The sequence below is a fragment of the Crinia signifera genome, chromosome 8 (assembly GCF_055691185.1).
Source record: "Crinia signifera chromosome 8, ASM5569118v1, whole genome shotgun sequence".
NCBI lineage: Eukaryota > Metazoa > Chordata > Amphibia > Anura > Myobatrachidae > Crinia > Crinia signifera.
Window position 1 is genome coordinate 5,676,833 of NC_139224.1, and position 17,916 is coordinate 5,694,748.

The 17,916-nt window shown below is 48.2% G+C and overlaps 1 protein-coding gene across 1 annotated transcript in view; it reads right to left on the minus strand.

The window, feature by feature from the left end:
* Window positions 1-17,916, minus strand: part of MGLL (monoglyceride lipase) — a 58,051-nt gene that overhangs the window by 22,824 nt on the left and 17,311 nt on the right. The window contains exon 3 of the mRNA XM_083155651.1: window positions 15,475-15,581. Within this exon, the coding sequence (XP_083011777.1) occupies window positions 15,475-15,581 (107 nt within the window). The remainder of the gene's footprint in view (window positions 1-15,474; window positions 15,582-17,916) is intronic.

Below are 17,916 nucleotides of genomic sequence, written 5' to 3' on the forward strand. Positions count from 1 at the left end.
ATACTGGGCCTATGGGGGTTGCTTTTGCAAGTGGCATTAATTAATAACTATACCGTTTAGAGCAGGCTTGTCCAACCGGCGGCCCGCGGGCCGCATGCGGCCCAGGTCGGGTAGTAATGCGGCCCAGTGCATTTTAAGAAATTCTAAGTATAATATAGGGCAGGGTTCGCCAACCCGTCGCTCGCGAGCGACGGGTAGCTCGCCGGGTGTTTTCAAGTAGCTCGGCGTGTTTCAGTGACCTCCTGCCGCGTAGACTGAGGTTCCTTGCTTGGCGGCAGGAGGTCAGGAAGTGATTTAACGCCGCGTTTGTAGCCCTGACTTTGCGGCAGTGACCTCCTGCAGCATAGCGGTTGGCGGCAGGAGGTCTCAGAGTGCCACGTGACCTCCTGACGTCCCCAGCGTATGAATTTGCGCACTTTCTATAGACGCCACAGCCTCTGCTCAAGAGTCAGTCCTGCGCCACAGCCTCGGCTCTGCGTTAGGTAAAAATTTCGTTTTCACTGCTTGAGGTACACACCTTGATGATTATTAATTAATGAGCATCAAGGTGTGGGGCATATGTTTAATGGGCATCATTTGAGTGGCATATGTTTAATGACTCATTAAACATATGCTACACACATGATGCCCATTATAGAAATGGCCCACACCTTGATGCTCATTAATAATGAGCTTCACGCTGTGGGGCATTTGTATAATGGGCATCATGTGTGTGGCATCATGTGTGACATATGCCCCACACACCTTGATGATTATTAATTGATGAGCATCAAGGTGTGGGGCATATGTTTAATGGGCATCATTTGTGTGGCATATGTTTAATGAGCATCACGGTGTGTGGCATATGTATAATGGTGCATCACGGTGTGGGGCATATGTATAATGGTGCATGACAGTGTGTGTGGTATATGTATAATGGAGCTTAATGTGGGGCATATGTATAATGGTGCATCACGGTGTGGGGCATATGTATAATGGGCATCACGGTGTGTGGCATATGTATAATGGAGCATCACGGTGTGTGGCATATGTATAATGGAGCATCACGGTGTGGGGCATTTGTATAATGGAGTATCATGCTGTGGGGCATATGTATAATGGAGCATCACGGTGTGTGGCATATGTATAATGGAGCATCATGCTGTGGGGCATATGTATAATGGAGCATCACGTTGTGGGGCATATGTATAATGGAGCATCACGGTGTGTGGTATCTGTATAATGGAGCATCACGGTGTGTGACATATGTATAATGGAGCATCACGGTGTGTGACATATGTATAATGGGCATCACGGTGTGTGACATATGTATAATGGAGCATCACGGTGTGAGGCATATGTATAATGGAGCATCACGGTGTGTGGCATATGTATAATGGAGTATCACGGTGTGGCATATGTATAATGGGCATCATGGGTGTGGCATATGTATAATGGAGCAATCACGTTGTGGGGCATATGTATAATGGGCATCACAGTGTGCGGCATATGTATAATGGGCATCACGGTGTGGGGCATATGTATAATGGAGTATCATGCTGTGGGGCATATGTATAATGGGCATCATGGGTGTGGCATATGTATAATGGTGCATCACGGTGTGGGACATATGTATAATGGTGCATCACGGTGTGTGGTATATGTATAATGGCATCACGGTGTGTGGCATTTGTATAATGGGCATCACTGTGTGAGACATATGTATAATGGGCATCCAGGTGTGGGGCATATGTATAATGAGCATCCAGGTGTGGGGCATATGTATAATGAGCATCCAGGTGTGGGGCATATGTATAATGGGCATCAGGGTGTGTGACATATGTATAATGGGCATCACGGTGTGCGGCATATGTATAATGGAGCATCACGGTGTGTGGCATATGTATAATGGAGCATCACGGTGTGTGGCATATGTATAATGGGCATCATGGTGTGTGGCATATGTATAATGGGCATCACGGTGTGGGGCATATGTATAATGGAGCATCACGGTGTGGCATATGTATAATGGGCATCACGGTGTGTGACATATGTATAATGGCATCACGGTGTGGGGCATATGTATAATGGAGCATCACGGTGTGTGACATATGTATAATGGCATCACGGTGTGTGGCACAAGTATAATGGGCATCACAGTGTGTGGTATATGTATAATGGGCATCACGGTGTGTGGCATATGTATAATGGAGCATCACGGTGTGTGGCATATGTATAATGGAGCATCACGGTGTGTGGCATTTGTATAATGGGCATCACTGTGTGAGACATATGTATAATGGGCATCACGGTGTGTGGCATATGTATAATGGAGCATCACGGTGTGTGGCATATGTATAATGGAGCATCATGGTGTGAGGCATATGTATAATGGGCATCACGGTGTGTGACATATGTATAATGGAGCATCACTGTGTGTGGGGCATATGTTTAATGAGCATCACGGTGTGTGGCATATGTATAATGGAGCATCACGGTGTGAGGCATATGTATAATGGGCATCACGGTGTGCGGCATATGTATAATGGAGCATCACGGTGTGTGACATATGTATAATGGGCATCACGGTGTGGCATATGTATAATGGAGCATCACGGTGTGTGGCATATGTATAATGGAGCATCACGGTGTGTGGCATATGTGTAATGGAGCATCACGGTGTGGCATATGTATAATGGACATCACGGTGTGTGGCATATGTATAATGGGCATCACGGTGTGTGGCATATGAATAATGGAGCATCACGGTGTGTGGCATATGTATAATGGAGCATCACGGTGTGGCATATGTATAATGGGCATCACGGTGTGTGGCATATGTTTAATGGAGCATCACGGTGTGTGACATATGTATAATGGCATCACGGTGTGTGGCATTTGTATAATGGGCATCACTGTGTGAGACATATGTATAATGGGCATCACGGTGTGTGGCATATGTATAATGGAGCATCACGGTGTGTGGCATATGTATAATGGAGCATCATGGGTGTGGCATATGTATAATGGAGCATCACGGTGTGTGACATATGTATAATGGGCATCACGGTGTGGCATATGTATAATGGAGCATCACGGTGTGTGGCATATGTATAATGGGCATCACGGCGTGTGGCATATGTATAATGGGCATCACGGTGTGGCATATGTATAATGGAGCATCACGGTGTGGCATATGTATAATGGAGCATCACGGTGTGGGGCATATGTATAATGAGCATCACGGTGTGTGGCATATGTATAATGGAGCATCACGGTGTGGGGCATATGTATAATGGGCATCACGGTGTGTGGCATATGTATAATGGAGCATCACGGTGTGTGGCATATGTATAATGGAGCATCACGGTGTGGTATATGTATAATGGAGCATCACGGTGTGGGGCATATGTATAATGGGCATCACGGTGTGTGGCATATGTATAATGGAGCATCACGGTGTGTGGTATATGTATAATGGAGCATCACGGTGTGTGGCATATGTATAATGGAGCATCACGGTGTGGGGCATTTGTATAATGGTGCATCACGGTGTGGGGCATTTGTATAATGGAGTATCATGCTGTGGGGCATATGTATAATGGGCATCATGGGTGTGGCATATGTATAATGAGCATCCAGGTGTGGGGCATATGTATAATGGGCATCACGGTGTGGGGCATATGTATAATGGGCATCACGGTGTGGGGCATATGTATAATGGAGCATCACGGTGCGGATCATATTTATAATGGGCATCACAGTATGCGGCATAGGTATAATGGGCATCACGGACTGCACTATTGGGGTCATGTGTATCTGGCACTGCACTATTGGGGGCATATGTGTATCACACCTCCATTTTCCATGGCCGCACCCCATGTGGCTACAGCTCTTAGAGAGCTGACCATGCCCTCATATTGGATGATCAGGTATCTGTTACTGTTATTTTATTTTATGTGCGGCCCAGACCAAATTTTCAACTTCTAATGTGGCCCAGGGAAGGTGAAAGGTTGGACACCCCTGGTTTAGAGTGAATGTCGGGCGGCCATGACCGAATAGTGTCCTGCCTGCCTGCCCTGCGTTCACGTGTACAATATTTGTATGTCCTTTACAGTATATTCTACATACAGTGCAGCTGTGCTGAGTTCACCAAGCCGGTAATACATTTCAGAGCAATCCTACCATGGAGAGCTCCTCGGAGGGAGCTGACATGTCTGTAACTGGGCAGCCTACAAACCTTGGATGGAGCCATTTACAAGAGTTTTAGCCCCCTTAGTAGTCAGCACAATGCAGCGTACAAACCGCGGAACCTCAGGTAATGTAATTACATCTCATTAATGGTTTAAACAATATCTGCCAATTAAAGGGCCATTTATCACCCCTGTACTAATCTCCCTGATGGGTTACTGTACACAAGCCGGGGATATGACATTACGCCACAGGCCGCTGGCTTCAGTCTCGTCTTGTTGGGCTCCCAGTGGACTGGCTGGGAAATGATGTAAAGCAATTACAGCAGAGATGGAAGGATGCAGCGAGGATGTATCGGAGGGATAGGTGTGAATGAATATTCATGTACAGAGCCCAGGATAAAACGGGATTGGAAACTCTGCAGCCGTCAGAACACTGAAAGTACAAAAATGCAGCCTCGTACTGTATGAGAGTTCTGTTGAAGACAGGGTGTTGCCCGTAGCAACCAAACAGAATCTTCTCATTTATACTCTAGAAGATAATGACCGACACTCAGGATTCGAACAGTCGTTTTCGCCGACATCAGAATTCTATCTGTCAGTAGCTCACCAGTCGGAATCCCAAATTACACTGGCTTTTTTCCTTCGTGGGGGTCCAAGACCCCCACAGAGGGAGAATAGAACAGGTGACGAGCAAGGGGCTTCAATGTGCATAGGGTTAGGAACTAGTGGGGAACTGATGGTTATGCTGTGGGGGGTTAGGGTTATGCAATAGCAGGAGGGGGTCAGGCTGTGGGGCGGCAGGGTTAGGAACTAGTGGGGGACTGATGGTTATGCTGTGGGGGGTTAGGGTTATGCAATAGCAGGAGGGGGTCAGGCTGTGGGGCGGCAGGGTTAGGCACTAGTGGGGAGGGTTAGGCTCTGGGGGATGGGGGTTAATGTTAGGCTGCATGGAGGGACAGTTAGGGGACAGGAAGAAGGGAAGTATTTTGGGGGGGATTCCCTCCACTGCCAGTCATCCATATGTATTCCGTATGTATGTACAAATGTGCTGTGTAGGCCTTGCCGTTCATGAGGTTTTTTGTTGCGGTTTTAGATTTGATAGTAAGCATAGAAAACACAGAGATTAAAATACAATCCAAATTATAGGCCTGAAAAAAGAAAAGGTCACGGTAACCCTATTATTAGAGCGGGGCCGGGAACGGCCCCATCGGCATCTCCTATGCTGCGCCAGCATGATTACCGCCGTGCCCTGAACTATATTTACATCTCCCATTAAATCTGAATTATAGCCAAAATTGAAATGCAATCCTGTTTTAATAGGCAAAAATTCTAATTGCGAGGGAAGATCAAAGGAAGACAGAGACCTTTAAATCATAAATCCTTCAAAGTCACGGTTTATTACTCTGTTATTTAGAATGTAATGTTGCATTAGAGAGAAAGCAATTACCTATGTACGTACATGGGGGGATTATACGGCACCCGCCTCCTCGCCGCGCCAGCGAAGGGTTAATCAGATAATGTGCGTTTGTGAATGTTCCTTTTTATTCCTGTTGATGGATTATTTAAAAAGATAAAAAAACAGCACAGACCCATCTGCCGCAGGAGTCAGAATATTTTACATTAATTACACGGCAGCTGTTTATAGAAACAGACCTGAAATTGTCTGTGCTCTCGCCCATGGAGGTTTTATTAAGTGGAACGGTTCTGGGGCGATACACCTGAAGACGGAGCAATCGCTTTCAGGACATTCTAGGAACTGAAAACCAATTAGCAACATGGCCTGCCCAGAGAAGAACTTTAAATATTAGATGGCCACTGGCAGCGTTCACACTGACCCATATATTGCAGCACCTTAGTACATAGCAGAATAATAATAATAATGATTCCTTGTAGCCAGCAGACTGTGGGCTTATTTGCTAAGCAGGGTTCTAACACTTCGCGCTTCCGATCTTTATTTATGCCTAAAATCTAGTAATTTTGTTATTAAAAAAAAAAAGTAAAACTCTAGTATCCTTTAAAAACAGACTCAAGACTTTCCTCTTTACTCAAGCCTTTCCATAATTCCCTTAAGTATAGTTTAGTAAAAGCTTTTCTGTACTTCATTGTTCCTCTACTGTATTACATTCATTCTAAGCACCTAGTGGAGAAAGAGCACTATATAAATTAAATTATTATTATTGTTAGCTATGTTGCCCTTAAAAATATTGGTCATAAACGCCATAAGAATGCTGGGTTTAGTCCTGATACAACTATTATTACCAGTTATTTATATAGCGCACACATAGGGCCTTATTCTAGTTGAATCGGACGGATGCGTATTTTGGACGGCCACCAAGTGTTCTTAGCCCCGCCTACCGCACAGATCGCTCACACCGTCCGAATGTGGTAAGACGCAGAGTGAACGGACCGCGAGTGGATGTTTCGTGTGAACACCTCCCCCATCTGTGGGAACCTCCCCCATCCTCCGATGGTCGTCGACCAGCGAATGATGGACCGAGCGGTCAGGCAGCTCCTAGTGCGCCAGACCACTTGGACATTTCTCCATGCGAAAGCAGGGATATGGGTGGGCAGCTGGCATCCGGCTCTGTCAGCTGTCCGCCCCCCACACATGCGTCACGGCCGGATTACCATACATACACCCATGAAACGTGGGGCGAGCGCATATGGTAATGAGCCCAAACAGCCCTTCACACCCCTCTCCACCCCCTGCTTGGATTGTTCCGACCGATCGTTTGCTGTACAGAATTCACGCCGTGTTTGGACACCTCTGCACATGCGCAAACACAATACATCGGCTGTCCGACCGAACACGCAGCCATCCGACTCAATCAGAATAAGGCCCATATTCCGCAGCGCTGTACAGAGTATAGTTGAACATTTACATCAGTCCCTGCCCCAGTGGAGCTTACAATCTATATTCCCTACCACATGTACACACACACACACACACACACACACACATTCTAGGGTTAATTTTGTTGGGAGCCAATTAGCTTACCAGTATATTTTTGGATTGTGGGAGGAAACCGGAGTACCCGGAGGAAACCCACGCAAGCACGGTGAGAATATACAAACTCCACACAGTTAGGGCCATGGTGGGAATTGAACCCATGACCACAGCGATGTGAGGCAGTAATGCTAACCACTACACCATCCGTGCTGCCCCTATTAATTTAAAAGCTGGGGTTATTTAGGGGCAAGTGACAGAATGTATGAAGGCATTCATTTAAGGTTGTGGTTGTTTCGGATGTAATAGGTCTATTACGTGATATCTATTAATTGGATTTTGGTAATGAGGACTGATTATTAAAAATAGATGCTAATGACCTAACATAAACTACCAACCAATCAGCTCCTACCTGCCATGTCACATGCTATATTTGAAAAATGACAGAAAGGGAGCTGATTGGTTGGTGGTTTATCACTCTCCATTTTATCACTTTACGGCTTAGTCCATCTCGCCCAGAGACACAATTCTGTCTGTTCTAGAACAGAAACGTTCTGGATTTTGCCCGAATCAGTTCTCAGGCAGCAGTGAGTTAAATGCTCTGGACCAGACATGGCTAGACCAAACCTGTCATCCTTTTTATGCAGGGAAGTTGGCACATCTAGGCCTGGCACGATCCGGAGATCCTTGGCATCCTGGCAAAGCTATGTCAGTTTAGTAAATATATCAGTGTGATGGTGCCAGTGGTAGGATCCTCCCAATTGGGCAGCGAGGTGCGTTATCCGTATTAATATCTCGCTCCCCACAGAGTATTTCAAGAACACAGTCTGTGCAGAACGTGTTGGCCAGGAGACAGGCACCAGAGAGAGGCAGCGCCAACACGCCAGGTCTATGGAGCCTGGCACCATCTGTTAGGCCATGTATGGTTTCCCCCTGTATCATTCACAACTCAGGCTCTGTTATCATCGACAGTCATTTCATTCCAGAGCTCCGAGGATTGAATCACTGGAAGGAACCCTCCCTGGCTTGCAGGGATCAGCCTCGTCATCTCAACATAAAACTATATGAGGGTTTTAAAATCACCAAGGAACGATCTGTCTAAATAAATGAAATAAGAACCGTAGTTAAAAGTCGGAGGAAGCCCGAGAGGAACGGAGGATGGAGCTTTATTTATGTTATAGATTCCAAACGAGGCGCTCAGAGGTTTTACAAACCGTTTAAAAACCAATTGGATTTCACCAGTTCCAGGGCAGATGGCCATCGTTAACTGACCGCAATTCAGATTGTGGCGTAGAATCTGCGCTGCTCGTTTACAGGGTGTGGTTTATATTATCAACATTTATCATCTGACATGAGAATGTGGACACGATCGTATGTTGACACTGATGAAATGTCGACATGATTAAAATGTCTAAAAGATGTTCCTAGGGGCCGACTGGTGATTTACTTGGTATAAGGGCACCTACAGCTCAAGCGGAGTCTTCCAGGGCAGACAGTGACGTTATGAATGAAGGGTTACATATATTGGTGTACTATGGGATCCAGATAAGCTTGTGATATCACTTAGGTCGACATGGACAAAAGGTTGACACAGAAACAGTCAACGTGAGTTTTCCGTACTTATCTATAAGTGTGGACATAAAGGTAGAATATTATGGTGTGCCGAGCAAAGCCTGCCATGGGAGGGGACGCCATACATTGAAACGGCGTCCATGTTGAAATCAACAAAAAAAACGTGGAAAAGTCATGTTGAAATTCTACATGTCGACCTATTGCTTGTGTCAGGCTTTCGTCCTAAGCCATGTCAACCTTTTTAGCCTAACCCTCTCCCTAGTGCCTATCCATCCCCTCCCGTAGCCTAACCCTCCCCTAGTGCCTATCCATCCCCTCCCATAGCCTAACCCTCCCCGTAGTGCCTATCCATCCCCTCCCGTAGCCTAACCCCCCCCCAGTGCCTATCCATCCCCTCCCGTAGCCTAACCCTCCCCCTAGTGCCTATCCATCCCCTCCCGTAGCCTAACCCTCCCCGTAGTGCCTATCCATCCCCTCCCGTAGCCTAACCCCCCCCCAGTGCCTATCCATCCCCTCCCGTAGCCTAACCCTCCCCCTAGTGCCTATCCATCCCCTCCCGTAGCCTAACCCTCCCCCTAGTGCCTATCCATCCCCTCCCGTAGCCTAACCCTCCCCCTAGTGCCTATCCATCCCCTCCCGTAGCCTAACCCTCTCCCTAGTGCCTATCCATCCCCTCCCGTAGCCTAACCCTCTCCCTAGTGCCTATCCATCCCCTCCCATAGCCTAACCCTCCCCCTAGTGCCTATCCATCCCCTCCCATAACCTAACCCTCTTCCTAGTGCCTATCCATCCCCTCCCGTAGCCTAACCCTCCCCCTAGTGCCTATCCATTCCCTCCCGCAGCCTAACCCTCCCCCTAGTGCCTATCCATCCCCTCCCGTAGCCTAACCCTCCCCCTAGTGCCTATCCATCCCCTCCCGTAGCCTAACCCTCTCCCTAGTGCCTATCCATCCCCTCCCGTAGCCTAACCCTCCCCTAGTGCCCTTCAATCCCCTCCCGTAGCCTAACCCTCTCCCTAGTGCCTATCCATCCCCTCCCGTAGCCTAACCCTCCCCTAGTGCCCTTCAATCCCCTCCCGTAGCCTAACCCTCCCCGTAGTGCCTATCCATCCCCTCCCATAGCCTAACCCTCCCCCTAGTGCCTATCTATCCCCTCCCATAGCCTAACCCTCCCCCTAGTGCATATCTATCCCTTCCCGTAGCCTAACCCTCCCCTCGTGCCCTTCAATCCCCTCCTATAGCCTAACCCTCTCCCTAGTGCCTATCCATCCCCTCCCATAGCCTAACCCTCCCCCTAGTGCCTATCTATCCCCTCCCATAGCCTAACCCTCCCCCTAGTGCCTATCTATCCCCTCCCGTAGCCTAACCCTCCCCAGTGCCTATCCATCCCCTCCCGTAGCCTAACCCTCCCCCTAGTGCCTATCTATCCCCTCCCGTAGCCTAACCCTCCCCCTAGTGCCTATCTATCCCCTCCCGTAGCCTAACCCTCCCCTAGTGCCCTTCAATCCCCTCCCATAGCCTAACCCTCCCCCTAGTGCCTATCCATCCCCTCCCATAGCCTAACCCTCCCCCTAGTGCCTATCCATCCCCTCCCGTAGCCTAACCCTCCCCCTAGTGCCTATCCATCCCCTCCCATAGCCTAACCCTTCCCCTAGTGCCTATCCATCCCCTCCCATAGCCTAACCCTCCCCCTAGTGCCTATCTATCCCCTCCCGTAGCCTAACCCTCCCCTAGTGCCCTTCAATCCCCTCCCGTAGCCGAACCCTCTCCCTAGTGCCTATCCATCCCCTCCCATAGCCTAACCCTCCCCCTAGTGCCTATCCATCCCCTCCCGTAGCCTAACCCTCCCCCTAGTGCCTAATCATCCCCTCCCATAGCCTAACCCCCCCTAGTACCTATCCATCCCCTCCCATAGCCTAACCCTCTCCCTAGTGCCTAATCATCCCCTCCCATAGCCTAACCCTCTCCCTAGTGCCTATCCATCCCCTCCCATAGCCTAAACCTCTCCCTAGTGCCTATCCATCCCCTCCCGTAGCCTAACCCCCCCCTAGTGCCTATCCATCCCCTCCCGTAGCCTAACCCTCCCCCTAGTGCCTATCTATCCCCTCCCATAGCCTAACCCTCCCCCTAGTGCCTATCCATCCCCTCCCGTAGCCTAACCCTCCCCCTAGTGCCTATCCATCCCCTCCCATAGCCTAACCCTCCCCCTAGTGCCTATCCATCCCCTCCCATAGCCTAACCCTCCCCTAGTGCCTATCCATCCCCTCCCATAGCCTAACCCTCCCCTAGTGCCTATCCATCCCCTCCCGTAGCCTAACCCTCCCCCTAGTGCCTATCCATCCCCTCCCATAGCCTAACCCTCCCCCTAGTGCCTATCCATCTCCTGCCGTAGCCTAACCCTCCCCCTAGTGCCTAATCATCCCCTCCCGTAGCCTAACCCTCCCCGTAGTGCCTATCCATCCCCTCCTGTAGCCTAACCCTCCCCGTAGTGCCTATCCATCCCCTCCCGTAGCCTAACCCTCCCCCTAGTGCCTATCCATCCCCTCCCATAGCCTAACCCTCCCCCTAGTGCCTATCCATCCCCTCCCATAGCCTAACCATCCCCCTAGTGCCTATCCATCCCCTCCCGTAGCCTAACCCTCCCCTAGTGCCCTTCAATCCCCTCCCGTAGCCTAACCCTCCCCCTAGTGCCTAATCATCCCCTCCCGTAGCCTAACCCTCCCCCTAGTGCCTATCCATCCCCTCCCGTAGCCTAACCCTCCCCCTAGTGCCTATCCATCCCCTCCCATAGCCTAACCCTCCCCCTAGTGCCTATCCATTCCCTCCCGTAGCCTAACCCTCCCCTAGTGCCTATCCATCCCCTCCCGTAGCCTAACCCTCCCCCTAGTGCCTATCCATCCCCTCCCGTAGCCTAACCCTCCCCCTACTGCCTAACACCTGATCCTCTCCTCCCATAACCTAACCCAGCGTTTCATGGGCGTTCCCATGGAAATCGCTGAGTGACATAGATGTCGGGGAGGGGCAGCTGATATCACCGGGTGTAAGCTGCCCACCCAGTTCCTCCTATCAGTGACCTGAGAGTCACTTTATATATGCAAGCATGCACCACGTCCTTCGATGGTCGACGACGAAAGATATGGGAGTTCCCCCCAGACCATGTGAATGTACGCAGCGTGTGAATGGGGGGCGGTAATTCACAGGATGAGTTCTGGTGGACTCGCAAAGGGTATGAATTTGCATCTAAGCGAGTAAACCAGATTGACCCCCTTAGTACTATGCTGTCTGTTGGCAACATAAAGACGCGAGCTAGTTCCGGACGATCCCAGACGTGTGTGGTATAACAGGCAGAAGCCGCCACGCAAAGAACTACATTACAATTCTCCAGACTTTAGTAAATGGCTCCAAAATTGGCCTTTTAATGCTAGTTTGTAAAACTGTTTTGAGATAGACGACAGCCACAATGTAGTCCCCCACTGATAACAATGGGGCTGTAATTGGCTAATAGGCCGACCGCAGGAGATTTCTGGGACATCTCCTACATAAGACCATAAGTACATAGCAAGAATTTATACATTTATGCAGAAACTGCTTACACATTTTATGGGAACAACACTTGATAAATAAATCGGCCCCATTGTATGACATTTTTAAAACACAAAAATGTAATATAAATGTGTGTGTGTGTGTGTGTACACAGACACTTGCCTGCACACATGTGACTGTAACAATATTGGTTTGGGCATGTGTAATGTTGCGGAATAGTCTTATGATCCTGCTGCGCTATGGGGGTTATTTTGGTTCACTCTTTCTGACAAATTCCTTCTTAGATGAACAAAACCATGGGGTTTATTCTAGTTCATTCTTTCTGACAAAATCCTTCTTAGATGGACAAAACCATGTGCACTGCAGGGGGGCAGATGTAACATGTGCAGAGAGAATTAGATTTGGGGAAAATACTGACTGCATGATTTTACACTTCAATATAGATCTCACTTTGAAGAAAAACCCCACCCAAATCTAATTCTCTCTGCACAAGTTACATCTGCACCACCCGCAGTGCACATGGTTTTGTCCATCTAAGAAGGATTTTGTCAGAAAGAATGGACTAGAATAACCCCCAATGTGCACTGCAGGTGGGGCAGATGTAAAATGTGCAGAGAGAAGTAGATTTGTGTGAGTTATTTTGTTTCTGTGCAGGGTAAATACTGGCTGCTTTATTTTTACACTGCAATATAGATCTCACTTTGCAGTAAAACCCCACCCAAATCTAATTCTCTCTGCACATGTTACATCTGCCCCACCTGCAGTGCACATGGTTTTGTCCATCTAAGAAGGAATTTGTCAGAAAGAGTGAACTAGAATAACCCCCTATGTGCTTTGGAAGGTGGCCAGCTCTCCTGCCAATCCCAATATATAGAGCTACAGTATTATCATAGACCTGTCAGACAAACCGGTCTCTCTCTACTCGCTGTTATTTTCTCCTCTTTTTCATCTTCCCCTCTTCTTCTCTTCCCCTCATTCTTTTGTTCCCCCGTTTATGCTCTCACACTTTTTTCTTTCTTGCTTTCCTCTCTCCTTCTTTCTCTTCTGTCCCCCCTCTTTCTGCATCTCTCCCACTAGTTTCTTTCTCCCTTTCCTCTCTCCCCCTCTTTCTGCCCTCTCTCCCCCTTTTTATTTCTTCCTCTCCTCTCCACCCCTCTTTCTGCCTTTTCTCCCACCCTTTTCTTTCTCCCTTTCCTCGCTCCTCCTCTTTCTCTCGTGTACCCCTCTTTATGCATCTCTCCCACTATTTTCTTTCTCCCTATCCCCCTCTTTCTCTTCTCTCCCACTTTTTTCTTACCTCCATCTCATCAATCTTTCATATGGAGCAATGCAGGTCAAACCTTTGCCGCTGGTCCAGGCTACATTGAGGAGGTCCCCTCGATGTCGTAACGGGACTTCTACCTGTATATCCCACTCAGAGGAATACACTACTGAGACATGCAGTGCATGGAACGGCCATTATGTGCGCACATAGCACAACGTGGCATCACTACATTATTCCCATTATGCCACCCTTGTACCAGCCGGGTCACCTCTCTCCATCACAGCTAATATAGGATTAGCAATGCACCACGTGCGCGCATTGTGCCCTCTTGTACTGTTACATGTGCACTCATGTGGCTAATTGATGAATATCATACATAAATCAGCAGCTGCAGATCCGTCCTCTTCCTCCAGCCGGGTGTCACATCCCCGTACACTGGTTCCCAGCAGGAAGGAGACCAGCGCGCATATCATCAGAAGCCATTACAGCCGCTCCACAAGCAGTTTAAGGAGACGGAGATAAGAGGAGATAAATGAGCCTTCAGTTCCACTGCAGAGACTACCTGATCTGGCAGGATGGACCTTATTCCATTCATGCATAAATGGCGGACTATATATGCGGGGTGATTGTAGGGTAACCCAATCCAGGTGCCTGTCGCGGACACGCTGTCACTTGGGTGAGCCCATGTTCATCTTTTCCATTCACTAGACAAGACTAGGGTCCTATTTACTAAGACTTGGAGAGGGATAAAGTCAATGGAGATAAAGTACCAGCCAGCTGGCCCCCAATTGTCATTTTTCAAACATGGCCTGGTCGTGGCAGTTGGGAGCTGATTTAGGCCCAAAGTGCTTAGAGGGTTAAAAGATGGAGCAGTCAATCCAATCACTGCATTTTTGAAAAATTCTACTCAAATCCAGTTCATGCGAGGGGTAAATTCAGTGACCGCCATGCAAAAGCAGGGTCAATGTCCCATACGTCAGTAAGGAAGAAAAGACAGAGGTCAGTAAAGATGAGACCCTAAAGCAGGGAAAAGTTTTATGCCTCGGATTCCAACAGGTGCTGCAAATGCACTCAGGGACGTCACTAAAAATAGGTGAGTCTGGATCAGGGGCTCTCAATCTCGGTCCTCAGGACCCCACACAGTTCATGTTTTCCAGGTGACCCGGCAGGTGCACAGGTGCAGTCATTACTCATTGACACATTTTGAAAGCTCCACAGGTGGAGCTAATTATTTCACTCGGGATTCTGTGAGGAGACCTGCGTAACCTGCACTGCGTGGGGTCGTGAGAACCTGTGCTCTAGACCAGTGGTTCTCAACCTTGGTCCTCAAGGACTCCGCACAGTAAATGTTTTCCAAATCACCCAGCAGGTGCACAGGTGCACTCATTATTCACTGACACATTTTAGAAGATCCACAGGTGGAGATAATAACTTCACATGCAATTCCGTGTGAAGACCTGGAAAATGTGCGCTGTTGGGGGTCCTTGAGGGCCGAGGTTGAGAACCACTGCTCTAGATGGTTGCCTGAAGAGCCAGTGTTGAGGGGGCATCTAAATCGCTGCTCTATTGATGCCCCCATATCCCCCGCCCCCCCCGCACAGGCCGCTGCACCGTCACGCCTCAGTTATTAAGCAGTTCAGAAAGACACAGAGATTAGACAAATACGTCTCTTCCCCGCAGCAAACGCACCTGGAAGACTGAAAACAGTCGCCGCAAACAAGAAGCTTTTATTTTAATTGATTACAAGGAAAGATTCCAGGCGCTAGTGCTGAGATACAAGATGCAGGTCGCAAATAATTCCCTTGCCAACAAAATTGCATGGTAACAACAAACTGATGGCATTTTACTTAGAAACACACTGAAGCCAAAGAACACTTCCTGTTGGTTCTTTCAGAAAGACATTTCCAATATTAACCCCCCAACTACCAGCAGCTACAAACTGCGATCACAGTCGCCGCCGGCGCAGGCCGCCACTTACCGTGGTCATGGGAGAACACCAGGAAGTTTAGGCTGGTCAGTTTCTGAGCTATGTCGTCATATCGGCTGCAGTGTTCTCCAGCGCCGTGAACCACAAGCACAAGGGCCCTGGGGATCAAACAGAAGTGTAACCAGATTAACCAAACCGCTCACATCCATGTGTGACATAAACCACTGTGGTTATAGACTGTTCTGATAGGTCGGGTAGGGTTATACATTGTTCTGATAGGTCGGGGTAAGGTTATATACTGATCTGATAGGTCAGGGTAGGGTTATAGACTGTTCTGATAGGTCGGTAGGGTTATAGACTGTTCTGATAGGTCAGGGTAGGGTTATAGACTGTTCTGATAGGTCAGGGTAGGGTTATATACTGATCTGATAGGTCGGTAGGGTTATAGAATGTTCTGATAGGTCGGGTAGGGTTATACATTGTTCTGATAGGTCAGGGTAGAGTTATAGACTGTTCTGATAGGTCGGTAGGGTTATAGACTGATCTGATTGGTCAGGGTAGTATTATAGACTGTTCTGATAGGTCGGTAGGGTTATAGACTGTTCTGATAGGTCGGGTAGGGTTATATACTGATCTGATAGGTCAGGGTAGGGTTATAGACTGTTCTGATAGGTCAGTAGGGTTATAGACTGTTCTGATAGGTCAGGGTAGGGTTATAGACTGTTCTGATAGGTCAGTAGGGTTATAGACTGTTCTGATAGGTCAGGGTAGGGTTTTAGACTGTTCTGATAGGTCAGAGTAGGGTTATAGACTGTTCTGATAGGTCAGAGTAGGGTTATAGACTGTTCTGATAGGTCAGGGTAGGGTTATAGACTGTTCTGATAGGTCGGTAGGGTTATAGACTGATCTGATAGGTCGGTAGGGTTATAGACTGTTCTGATAGGTCGGTAGGGTTATATACTGATCTGATAGGTCGGTAGGGTTATATACTGATCTGATAGGTCGGTAGGGTTATAGACTGTTCTGATAGGTCGGTAGGGTTATAGACTGATCTGATAGGTCGGTAGGGTTATATACTGATCTGATAGGTCGGTAGGGTTATAGACTGTTCTGATAGGTCGGTAGGGTTATAGACTGTTCTGATAGGTCGGTAGGGTTACAGACTGATCTGATAGGTCGGTAGGGTTATAGACTGTTCTGATAGGTCGGTAGGGTTATATACTGATCTGATAGGTCGGTAGGGTTATATACTGATCTGATAGGTCGGTAGGGTTATAGACTGATCTGATAGGTCGGTAGGGTTATAGACTGTTCTGATAGGTCGGTAGGGTTATATACTGATCTGATAGGTCGGTAGGGTTATATACTGATCTGATAGGTCGGTAGGGTTATATACTGATCTGATAGGTCGGTAGGGTTATAAACTGATCTGATAGGTCGGTAGGGTTACTCTTTATTAGACAACTAGGTGATTCATCGCAAATTCAATTAAAATGAAAATAACACAATACAATACATACTGTAGACAAGCCACCGAATAGGGATAAACACCCTGATTCTAAATGTTTTGGTCCCTGGGGGACGGATGTTTCTGTGCGAGCGCCTTCGGTGACTTGCATAGTCACCGTGGGGATCGCACAGGGGTGGGAGTAATGGAGGCGGGGCAGGGGGCGTACCCATTGGGGACTCCCAGCGTTTCCTGGGTGTATCCATGAAAACGCTGGGTGTGCCCAGGAAAATTTTCCTGGTGGGTGGTGTTCCCCAAATTGATAATCCTTGGTTTAATGTGGTCCCAAGTGTCCTCTATAGTAGAAGGCAGTGGCTCAGTGGGGAGGTTTGATGGAGTCTGCTTTCGTCCAGAGGTAACCACAAATGGTTCATTTGTGGTATCCACAGGCCTTTGGTTCGGGTTGGGATCGTTTGGTCTACAGCAACCGGATGAGCGATCCTTTCCACCGGGCGGCGGCCTGAGCCCGGTTTCCACTGGCACTCAGGGAAATTCCTCACTTGCAGAAACAGATGTCTTTTTGATGTGGGAAAAAACAGAATGCCATCTCTCATTTTCCAGTGGGGAAAAAATATCTTCTGTTCCTTCCGCTTCCAAACACAGATGTCCAGCCCTTAACCCTTTCACCTCCAAACTTAACCCTTCCAGCATCTGGCGGCCCCCCCCCCCCACCCCAAAAAAAATCAAAATGTACATTTGATTACGTGGGCCATCCATTTTTGTTTATGTTTTTGTTTCCTAATAACCAGCGTGTCCTAAAGTACATGCAACGCAATGTGGGCAGGAGATAGGGATACCCTCTCTTACACCTCTATGGGGAGTGGACTGTGGAATGTTATGGAAGACGGGTGGGGAGCAAACATTACACGTCGGAGCGCGCGAAGCTTCCGCACAAAGGCGCACTCTCTAATCTGACAGCTTCACAATGCTATTTAAACATCCATATTGATTTATCCAGTAGTCGTTGGACTAGAACGGAGGCACGT